Source organism: Sardina pilchardus, chromosome 20 (genome assembly GCF_963854185.1).
Source record: "Sardina pilchardus chromosome 20, fSarPil1.1, whole genome shotgun sequence".
Classification (NCBI taxonomy): domain Eukaryota; kingdom Metazoa; phylum Chordata; class Actinopteri; order Clupeiformes; family Clupeidae; genus Sardina; species Sardina pilchardus.
Window position 1 is genome coordinate 23838837 of NC_085013.1, and position 12500 is coordinate 23851336.

Consider the following 12500-nt stretch of genomic DNA (forward strand, 5'->3'; position numbering starts at 1 on the left):
TCTCTCTCTCTCTGGTCTGTCTATCCTGTCCAGGAGCAGAGAGGAGGTGTTCCTCACGAGGGCTGGTCTCTCTCTCTCTCTCTCTGGTCTGTCTATCCTGTCCAGGAGCAGAGAGGAGGTGTTGAGCTCCCCGCGAGGGCTGGCCTCCCCAGCGGAGGAGTCCCTGCGCCTCACACAGCAGCGTTTATTCTCCCCGCGTGACCTCCCGCGTGACCTTTTGTGAGGTTCGCTCACTCCGTTCCGTTCGCTCTCCTGCTTTGTGAGTTTCCTGGCCCAGAAGAGCTCCACCAGGGCGGGAGGATCTGTGGAGGATCTGTTCCCATTCAAAGACCTGGGTGTGTGTGTGTGTGTGTGTGTGTGTGTGTGTGTGTGTGTGTGTGTGTGTGTGTGTGTGTGTCTGTGTGTGTGTGTGTCTGTGTGTGTGTGTGTCTGTGTGTCTGTCTGTGTAATACACACTTACCCACACAAACACACACACACACACACACACACACAGAGAGAGGCCCTAAGCTGGCCCAGACTGGGAGAAAACTCAGTGTTGGATCACATACACAAACACACACACACACACACACACACACACACACACACACACACACACACACACACACACACACACACACACACACACACACACACACACACACACACACACACACACACACACACACACACACACACAAAGAGAGCAGTGTTGGCCCTCAGTGCTGCAGCACATCTGTGGCCTGTCCTCTCCAGCAGGGAGTATCCAGGCTCAGACCCATCACTACGCAGACTTCAAAAGCAGCAGATAAGAGCCAGAACTGGCCTAATCCAGGGTCTAGTAGACCTCAACGCTTGACCACAGCAGCGGCCTCTCCCAGCCATGCGGTCCAGACCCACGTCCACGCCGGCCCACATCAACACACTCTTCCTTCCCAGACTCTCTAGACGCGTTCCCAATCGGGGGGCTATCTAGGACAGACCACAATGCTGGACCACATCACTGGACTGCGGGTCAGGGTGCGTTCCCAATCGGGGCCTATCTAGGACAGACCACAATGCTGGACCACATCACTGGTCTGCGGGTCAGGGTGCGTTCCCAATCGGGGGCCTATCTAGCAGAGGAGAGAGGATAGGGGAGAGGTCACTTCTCCTCAACGCTCCACAATAGCAGGGAGTGTCTGACCACAGAGACCGAGTCTGAGTCAGGCCCATGTGTCAAACAGCTGTGTGAGTCGATCTCAAGAGGGAGATAACAACATACACACACACCCACACACAGAGATATGTGTGTTATATATATATAAGCAATAAGCACACACACACACACACACACACACACACACACACACACACATAAGCACAAACACTCATGTCTGGCAACTGACTACTGAAGTTGACTTTTCAGGTGTGAGGAGTGGGGTGTGAGTATAAGTGAGTGAGTGAGTGAGTGAGTGAGTGAGTGTGTGAGCTTGCCTGTGTGTGTGAGAGATACCATGACTGCATGTGTGTGCGTATCATATTTACCATGGGTGTGTGCATGTATGAGTCAGTATATATTTAGCTTAAGAGAGAGAGAGAGAGAGAGAGAGAGAGGGAGAGATTCACTAGGATTCACAAGCAGTGTGGTCATGAGGTGCCCATGCTTAGAGAGCTCTGCTCCTCTGACTGTATGTGTGTGTGTGTGTGTGTGTGTGTGTGTGTGTGCGTGCGTGCGTGCGTGCGTGCGTGCGTGCGTGCGTGCGTGCGTGCGTGCGTGCGTGCGTGCGTGCGTGCGTGCGTGCGTGTGTGTAAGGTACTCACTGGAGGAGTGTGGCCGTGAGGGGCTCTCTGCGTTGAGGGAGGGCAGGTCACAGGAGGAGGCCCCCATGCTCAGAGAACTCTGCTCCTCTGACTGTGTGGTCCAGCTGCTTTCAGAGGGGGGCACCACGCTCCAGAAACTGGCAGAGGAGCAGACACTGTGCCTGGGGCCTACCGAGGGAGAGGGAGAACGGAGGAGGGAGAGAGAGAGAGAGAGAGAGAGAGAGAGAGAGAGAGAGAGAGAGAGAGAGAGAGAGAGAGAGAAAGGGAGGGAGAGAGAGAGAGAGAGAGAGAGAGAGAAAGAGGGAGAGAGAAAGGGAGGGACATAAGGGGGGCAGAGAGAAGTAGAGAGAGGATGAGAGTGAGGAGAGAGAGAGAGAAAAAGGGAGAGAGAGCGAGATAGAGAGAGGGAAAGAGAGAGAGGGGAGAGAGAGTGAAATGGAGAGGGGGAAAGAGAGGGTGGGAGGGAGAGAGAGGTTTAACACCCATTTATTGGATCACTCTTCAACCATGGATTCATGACACACGATACACAACAGTGTCAACATCTGATTAGACCCCCAAATTCATCCCCTCTCCATAAAGAACTGTACAAACCACATTATACTTCATATATTACAAATCACTTGCCCATGCCCCCCCCCACACACAACCATCCAACCCCTATAGAGAGAGATAGAAAGAGAGAGAGAGAGAGAGAGAGAGAGAGAGAGAGAGAGAGAGAGAAGAGAGAGAGAGAGAGAGTGAGAGAGAATATGATCTCCGTTTATATCTCCGTTATTTTCATGTTTAGATATTGTTTAGAGAAAGGGAGAAGAAGGAAAAGACACAGAAAGAAAAAAAGAAGAGTGAGAAAGATGGGGAGAGTGGAGAGAGAGTAGAGAAGGGAAAGAGGGAGATTATGTGGAGAGAGGGAAAGAGAGAGACAGTGTTGATACTTGCACACGTGTCTTTACACAAATAAACTTGCAAATACCGGTACAATTATGATAAGGTCGGATAAACAAACATAAATGCACTTAGACATGCATGCAAACTAAGAAATGCATACTGGTACTGACGCTCAAAATGACTTGGGCACACACACAGTCACCAACACAAACTCTTCACTCGCATTCACAAACAAGCACAAACAAGCACTGCAAGCATTGCAAGGCATGTAATCTCACTATAGAAATATTCACAGATGCGAACACACACACACACACACACACACAGACACACACAAACATATTCAGACATACACAAACACAATTAAGTCTGCACAGCAACACAAGTGCTTGTGTTCTAGACTAATGAGCAGGTGTTGATCATTGAATTATGAATAGCGCCTATTAAATATGCACTCGGGGGACTAACATCGCTTTGGCAAACGGATTACACATCAGGGATGAGGTAGGGAACGCCGGGAACGGCAGGAATGCTGATAGGGATCCGACCCATCACAACAGTAAGGCCAATCAATCAGCTCGATGATTTTAATTAGCCGCTCCATAATTACTGTCTGAGGGGCCATTACCTCCGTGCACAATGACTATGGAATAGCTCGCAATCTGCCACCGAGCTTAGCAGCGCAGAGGCAAATATTTCACAGAGACTTTAAACAACAGTGTGAGCTAATGCACACACCCACACACTCGCACGTACTGAAACACACACACACACACATCATTTTAGGGCCTGTGGTGCTCATCTCATTGTGAACATTCATTGAACGCGGCATAAAAGAACAAAAAACAACATTTAAACAGAAAGAATTGCACTGCCGTCAAAACCCATTTCAGAGCACACCCTTGGCACAGACAGACACAGACAGAGCACTGGCAACCAGACTGTTTTTGGACGCGTGGCAAACGCACACATCACAACAGATCTTTCCTGATAAAGCGCTATGCCTTTCAATTTGACCTCAGATTGTGTATGTGTGTGTGTGTGTGTGTGTGGGGGGGGGGGGGGGGGGGGGTGTAGACTATCCAGCCACTGTGCTATCTAAACATATCTCTACATGCAGCACTGTCAGTATGATATAACAGCGGTCAACTGCAGAGATTGTGGTCCAGATCTGAGCAGGCGTTGTCAGCCATGATGCCACAATGGTCAGAGGCTCTGTGAAACTGTGGCAATGATGCAATAAACTACAGCTACACTTACAGTCATTTCCTGTGTATTAGCCGCATTGTGTATAAGCATTTGTACAGCGTTTTACGCAAGTTAAAATAAATAAAACCATATTACAGTAATACCATATTAACTGCTATTGTGCATTAACCTCATAGCTGAAGACATGTTGCAAAATCAATGTATAAGCCATAGCTAATAGTTGGGAAATTACGGTAGTAATAATGGTATCAGTAACACTACTAGCAATAGTACTACTAATGACTATACGTAGACAGACAGAGCTGCTGACTGTGGCCCTGATCTGGCTCAGGTTTGGCCCAGATCCTATCTAATACTATAGACTAAATAATATCAGAGTCTAGTATAGTCTATAGACATTGTGTATAAACCGCAGGACAGTGTTTTATGTAAGTTAAAAGAAACAAAACCATATTACAGTTTTTTTCAATCGCTAACAAGCGTTTGTCCATTCATTTGACACATTTTCAAAACTCTAAACACAGACTCTCACCTACAAAACACAATTGGCCGAATGGATCATTTTCCTCTCAAAAGCACATCCCATGTTCTTACACCACATTTTGTTACATATACACTAACTCGTCATTTCTCTGCAAACACTTACTTTACCAAAACACTGGAAACCTGACTCAAAATGAAGTTATTTTGTCAAAGACTAAAACTTGTTTTCACTTCACAAGATACATGCAGTCAATCAGAGTACACTAGGTTTCAAAATACTGGCTACTGTTCACATTACAAAAACTGCATAGACTTTTATGTTTCAGTTTTACAGGTAGTTGCATGCAAAACATGCAATCCAGCATTTTTACACTACTGTAAAATTCTTGGTTAGGAACTGTATGTCCAGATGTAATGTTCACATTCAAATGCATTCCGGTAAAAAGCAATTTTTTTTTTTTTTTTTTTTTTTTTTTTTTTTTACTGTTCATAGGCCTACAGGAGGTGCAGTATACTGTTTTATCATAAAGACTATGATAGAACAGAAAAAGTTTTACAGCATTGCAGTGAACAAAATATCCATGATACACAAGAGCATTCTGAACAAAAAATAACAGCAAAAAGCCCAGATAAAAAGGGGGTGAACAAAATAAAAAGCACAATATTACTGTGTCTAATCTCTGCACCTGCTCCTCTCAGTGCTCCTGCACCTCTCACTGCATCTCTCACAAGGCCTGCTCTTCTCCCTGGGCCCCTTACTCTTGCTCTTCCTTGTCCAGACATTACAGTATTTGTCTTTTTCTGTTTCTGCTTCCAAAAACATCACCTCCTCTTTTTACTGTGTAAGTGTCAATGTAATAGAGACCCCTGCCACTGAGTCTAAGACAGACTGAAATCAGCTGTGGTTGGCCCAATTTACCCAACATAAATCATCTGTGTGTCAATTATTCGATTGTTTGTTTATTATCAGCTGAGATATATTGCTTTTGAATTGATAACATTGCAGAAGCTGAGGTTTTTATACTGTATCTAAGGTTTGGAATATTGTTTTAACTATTGTGGGATGTTGTGTGTTAACATTGGAAAATAATACAAAAACGTTCCATTATTTTGTTGGGAGGTATAGTTTGTCTGTTAAGAAAATGTAAGCATTGTGAAAATGTATTCACTGACTGCATACTGTGTGAAAACAACATGAAATGTGTGAATGGTATGGCCACGAAAGACCGATGCTGTGCTAACTGTGTTTAGAGTTTTGAAAATGTGTCAACTGAATGGACAAACGCTTGTTAGCAATTGAAAAAAACTGTAACACCATATTAACTGCCTCCCTGTATTAACCTCATAGCGGAAGAAATTTTGCTAAATCAATGTATAAGCCGCGGCTAATAGTCGGGAAATTACGGTATGAATGCCACCTTACTGTACATACAAGCTGCACGCTAATCTAGAGTTATTTTATATAAACAAAGATGGTGACAACAATTCAATGAATGGTGTCTGTAACAACCTGTCCTTCCCTGTATGCAATGACCAAAGAGTATGAGGACCAAAATATCTACACAAGAAAAGATCTGCTTTAAACTCTACCAATTACATCTATACATATATAATATTTGTTCAGGTTAAACACACTGCTCAAATTTTAAACAGACAAACTGTGTCTATAACATTTACCTCATTACAGCCAGTCAACCAATCATCCTTTCTGTATGTAATCTCAAGGAATGTAATCTCACCATGTTTAGTTTAACTGACAGTGAACCCCACCACTGTTTTTAATCGACACACCATAAAACTGAAATGTGAAATCCTACAGAGATGGCATCCGGGAAGAGCTCAAGCGATACAGTACCACCATATTTCATTAAGTAGCCGAGACTTAGCCTGATGCATGAGTTTACGTACACGCAGAGACAACACACATATGCGCACACACATACAGCAGACACACACACACACACACACACACACACACACACACACACAGCAGACATGCATACACACACACATTAACACACACAGCAGGCAGACACACACACACAGCAGACACACACACACACACACACACACAAACACACACACATTAACACACACAGCAGGCAGACACACACATACACACACACAAACACACACACACATTAATACACACAGGAGACATACAAACCAAGACTGAGGAGTACTCACGTACACACACACAAACACACACACACACACACACACACTTGCACACCTCACACTCCATTTCCAGAGTGATTGTGAAGCTTTGCGAGGCTGATTACATCAACTCTGGAGATGTTTATACAGATCACTTTTCATCCTCCTGGCAATCCAATTCAACTGTTTCATAACGGCCTTCATTTCCTGATCATGCGAGGGGGAAAAACAGGCACCCACTGCACACACCAGCCAAAAGCTCCCGGCAAACACAGAGCCGTGCAGACAAATCAGGAACGCCAGCTGATTTATTGTGATCGCTATGGCAACGGGAGGTTTTCCTCCACGCCCACACTGCGTTAGCTGCCTTGAGACAAACGATGCCCCCCCCCCACACACACACACCCCCCGACAGCCATTAGCTAGATTACTTGTTGATTGACAAATCGGATCTGTCTGAGAGAGCATCTGTGGATGTGCCGTGGTTACACAACAACTACTGAACCGCAAGGAGAGGGGGGAACAACAATGCAAGTCATGTCTCTGGAAGTCTTTGTGTTGGTTCTGACAGCAGAAACACACCCCGGACCCACCCGGTAATGACTATCTGATTATGACGGCAGATATGGCTCATTCTCGTGTTCTGAGGTTATGTCTTTGTTTTGGGGAGCAGAGAGGCAGACACTCTCATTAAACCCCAACAATTAGCTACCATGCAGCCCATATAACACACACACACACACACACACACACACACACAAAGAGAGAGAGAGGGAGAGAGAGAGAGAGAGACACACACACACACAGAGAGAGAGCGAGAGAGAGAGTGTGACAGACACACATATACACACACACACACACACACACACACACACACACACACACACACACACAAACACGGACTGTCTGAACTTGTTGGGCACAAAAGCGTTGCTGTGAAATGGCGCCCCACCCCTCCTTGTCCTGCGCCTCTCTCTATATCCACCCAGACACCCGACACCAGACCAGGCGCACTGCAGAGGAGCAGACCACTACGCTGGGACACTCTGGCTCACTCCCTCGCTGGGCCAAGTCGCTGATTTACCGCTCACACGGGGATAATGATGTGTCTGAGTATGACTTGCTTAATTGCTCCCATGTCCTACAGATTTCATGCTCACTTCAGCAGTCAAGGGCCCAGTGACTGCACTGCAAAGGCATGAATGGGGGAGATTATGTCATCCCGTTTTTGGGCTTTGCCTTTTGGGTTACGACAGCTAATCTGGACACACTAGTGGGCTGTGCACCATCAGATGGGAGTGAAAGAAACAAATACATACATACATACATACATACAGTATGTACAATGTACATACAATACATACATACAGTACATACATACATACATACATACCTGTACATACATACAAACATTCATGGGAATGTACAGCATGTATGTGAAGAGTGGGAAGGATGGAACATGTGCTTCGCAAAATTCAACTTCCACATTTTTAGTTCATGTAGGAAGACATTTTAACCCTAAAGAGGTGTGCGTGAAGAACCATATACTATGTGCTCTCTATATTTCCTCATTTAGTCTTTTGGTCTGGAAGCAAGTTATTAATGGAAATGTATGAGTAGACAGAAGCTGAACTGATGATTTGCGTCTGACATCTGTAGTACAGCCTTTCCAAGGTGCTTTGAGAAGCTGGCGTCTTCCTCCTAAGTTACAGGGGTCAGGTCAAGCCTGAAGAAATACCATAGATGTCAGTCATTATGGGCTACAGCCTTGTGGTCAATGCTGACGGGTTGGGTGATGCAGTCATTGAATGATTGACATACCACAAACGGAGACGTCATCTTTTTTCAAGCTGTATGAGAAGGGTAACTTTGTGTTGTATTGTCTGACTGCATCTGTTAGACGCAACGCAAGACGTACAGTAGGTCTCCGGTACCGTGAATAAAGCTCTCTGCTGACTGACTGCTGACGACTCCTAAAGACTCCTTGAAAGAATCTAGAATTTGAATTTGTGGTGCAAGCTATCCCCGGTATTTTGCACTACACTCATCATGCTAGAATTTGTGGTGGTATGTAAGCTATCCCCTGGTACTCCGCAAGCAGATGTGTTAAAATATCATGTTTTTTATAGCTGCTTCCTAAAACTGCTTAAGCGTGAGTAAATTGTGATATATTGCTGAAGAAAGCCTATTGTTTTTATCTAGGATATTTAGCGAGTAAGGTGGTCTGTGAGGTATTTATTTTTTATTATTGGTGAAGTGGTCCTTAGTCTGAAAACGTTTGATAAACACTGGTCGAGTTGATGTTACAACACCTCAGCTAGGACAGTGAGTGTCCAACTTACAGGTTGGCTTGACAAATGTTTCACTTTCACAAACATTGCAGCACACAACTGTCTGGCCTTGGCAGAGGTCTGCACTCTCTGATCGTCCACCCACGTACTGTAGATTTGAGATCCAGTTAACCCACTCTGTATATATGATTACTCTCTCGTCTACAAACGTCTGCACTATGTGATGAATTACCTCTATCATACCGTAATGTCCCAATTATTAGCCGCGGCTTATGCATCGATTTTGCAACATTTCTTCAGCTATGAAGTTTAATACACAGGGGCAGTTAATTTGATACTAATATGGCTTTGTTTCTTTAAACTTGCATAAAACACTTATATTAAAATACACAATGCAGCTAATACACAGGGAATTACTGTAGTCATTCACTACAGTGCACTATGTACTGAGAATGTGAACATTTTGAACACAGAAAAGTTCTGTCATGACAATGCTCTATCTACAAGCTGAATCAGGTGCGTGCAGTGCAGCACAGGTGCCGAGGGGGCAGCTCAGTTCAGCTCAGGTATGCAGAGAGGGCAGCGAAAGATGAGATGCATGCAGACAGACACACACACACACACACACAAGGGTCCAAGTAGTTTATACACACACACACACACACACACACACACACACACATACAGAGACAGACACGCACGCACACACACACACACACACACACACACACACACACACACACACACACACACACACACACACACACACACACACACACACAGGGGTTCAAGCAGTTTAAACACACACACACACACACACACACACACAGAAAGAGAGAGAGAGGGGTCCAAGCAGATTACTGTAACAGAGCAGCACTGTTCCACACCCTCAGTGCCTCAGACAGGATGCTCCATCTGGGTCATACCTTTTACCTGCAACGGGGGCGGGGGAGGGGACGAGGACCACGGCTTCTCCTCGAACTGGACCCAGGAGCTGGACTGAGGAGGCTGAGCAGGCGTATCTTCTGCCCAGGCAGAGGAGTCTGAGGTGGGCAGGGCTCGGTCGGGCAACTGCGGGACGCTCCCCTCGCCTGGAGGAAAGTGGACACAAACACATGGTTATCCAAGCAATACACATACAGTATATGTGCATGTCCATGTACTGTACATACCGGTACACACACACACACACACACACACACACACACACACACACACACACACACACACACATCACCCCCCCATCACACACACACACACACATACACACACACACACACACACACACACAAACAGACACAGACACACACATGTCACCCCCCACACACACACATGCACACACAGAGCATTCAAATACACTGACCTCAATCTTGCAGCCCACATACACACACCTGGTAACATGTGGGTGTCAGGCAGCTGTCAAACCTGACACAACTCACCCAATTCAAGCTATCGCACATCCACATGGCAACTACCAACACCCTACCAACCAGCTATAGCATAAATCAACTTTTCAACATTGTACATCTACACACACTGAGAATGCCCTGCACAGCTTCAACACACCAAAGTTCAGCACCTATCCTACATACAGTCTGTCAAATCAGCAACACACTATTGTATATACCCAGTCCAATGCTGCTTCTCCACTTGTGAATTACAGAGTGGTGATAATGCACTCTGACAGACAAAAACACACACTGACACACACACACACACACTGACATACAGTGTACACACACACACACACACACACACTGGCACACACACACACACACACACACTGACTGAGACACACACACACACACACACACACACACACACACACACACTGCCAAGTCCACCATGAGCAGTAGGCAGCAGGGAATGTCACATGAGGGTGATACACACACTCTAGCACACACACACACACACACACACACACACACACACACACACACACACACATGAGCGTCCCATGAGTGTGCACTCCAGCACTGTCCAGGCTCTGGGTGCCAGTTAACCTGGGGAATGTCTCAGCAGGGTGATAACAGACACTCACAGTGCATCAACAACCAGATCAACACACACACACACACACACACACACACACACACACACACACACACACACACACACACATATGGAGTACCAAACCAAGTCCAGCGCTGCAAAAGCAGGGAAGTACTGCATGCATCTAGTGATAAGACCCACAAACAAACACACACACACACACACACACACACACACACACTGCCCAGGTACTGTCTGGAATCAGAGAGGCTGCCGCCACACTCAATTGTCTGAGAGTAGATTTGGCGTCTTTATCTGTGGGCATGGCCAGAAATATCAGCCCAGGCAGCGTATAGTAGCGTAGCCGCATAGCGTAGCGTAGCGTAGCGCGGCACAGCACAGCACAGCAGGGGAAGTGGAGGCCTGGATGTCCTCTAAGGGCCGATATCTCCACTCCTGATCGCCGGCTAACTGATTTAGCCCCCGGAGTTGGGCTCGGGCAACGCAGTGAGCTGCCTCCTCAGATATGGCGCTGAGCTCCCAAAGAGGATCACACAAGTCACAACAGCCTCCCTCACACACACACACACACACGCCGCACGCACGCACACACACATACACACACACAGCAGACACACACCAAGACCGGAGAGTACACACACACACACACAAGATACTGTATCTTAATCACATCGTCTGGTTATTGGATAATGTGGTGCCCTGAAAACTGCTCCATCAAATCCTAGTCTCAGTTTATCTGATTGTGGTGTACTCTATCCTCTGAGATCCCTGGTGAAATAACTGGCTTGTTGTGGCAGTCTGGTGAAGCAGCAGTAGCGTTGCCGTGGCACAGTAAATCAGCCGGAGTTCTCATCCCAAAACTGCTGTTGCGAGCCCGTCTCATTTTGGAGAAGAGTGTCTGCTAGATTCTGCTCACAATGCTTTGCTTTGCTTTGCTTTGCTTTGCTTTGCTTTGCTTTGCTTTGCTTTGCTTTGCTTTGCTTTGCTTTGCTTTGTGAACATTTCATTTCATTTTGAAGAAGAGTGTCTGCTAAATTCTGCTCACAATGCTTTGCTTCCCTTCGCTTCACTTCACTTCATTACGCTTTACTTTACTTTACTTTACTTTACTTTACTTTACTTTACTTTACTTTACTTCACTTCACTGTGTGAACACCCAAAATTCAAATGGTCCCCAACCTGTGCGCCGCCCCTCAGCAGGGGAGGAGGAGGAGGAGGAGGAGGAGGGGCCACCGTCGCTGAAGGCCGCCCAGGCCGCTCGAGGCGTCGTTCTCCCGTCACCGCCGCTGCTGCTGTTACTGCCGCTACTGCTGGTGGCCATAGCCCAGGGTGTCACGGCAACCAGGAGGGGATTTGAGGGGGGGGGGGGGGGGGGGGTGTTGATCCCCCACTGGGGTGGAGGGTGGAGGGGTGGGGGGTGTCGGAGGCCTCTCACTCCAAAGGCCTTTCACGCTCCATACACACCTGGACAGGTGGGGCACAGACCCACAAAGGGGGAGGAGAGGAGAGAGAGGACAAATGGAAAGAGTTTGGCTTGTGAAAATACAGTGTGTGTGAATACATACAGTATAATACTGTATACAGTATGCAGTAAATGCACAGTACAGTTATTTCCCGCATGTAAGCCGCATTGTTTACAGTAATTTCCTGTATATTAGCCGCATAATTGTGTAT

At 46.4% G+C, this 12500-nt stretch overlaps 1 protein-coding gene across 1 annotated transcript in view; it reads right to left on the reverse strand.

The window, feature by feature from the left end:
• ston2 (stonin 2) overlaps positions 1-12176 on the reverse strand; it is a 32239-nt gene extending 20063 nt beyond the window's left edge. Inside the window, exons 1-3 of the mRNA XM_062522950.1 lie at positions 12006-12176; positions 9740-9904; positions 1786-1953 (exon numbers count right to left, since the gene is read on the reverse strand). Of these exons, the coding sequence (XP_062378934.1) occupies positions 1786-1953; positions 9740-9904; positions 12006-12147 (475 nt within the window). The 5' untranslated portion in view covers positions 12148-12176. The remainder of the gene's footprint in view (positions 1-1785; positions 1954-9739; positions 9905-12005) is intronic.
• Positions 12177-12500: the final 324 nt, after the last annotated feature.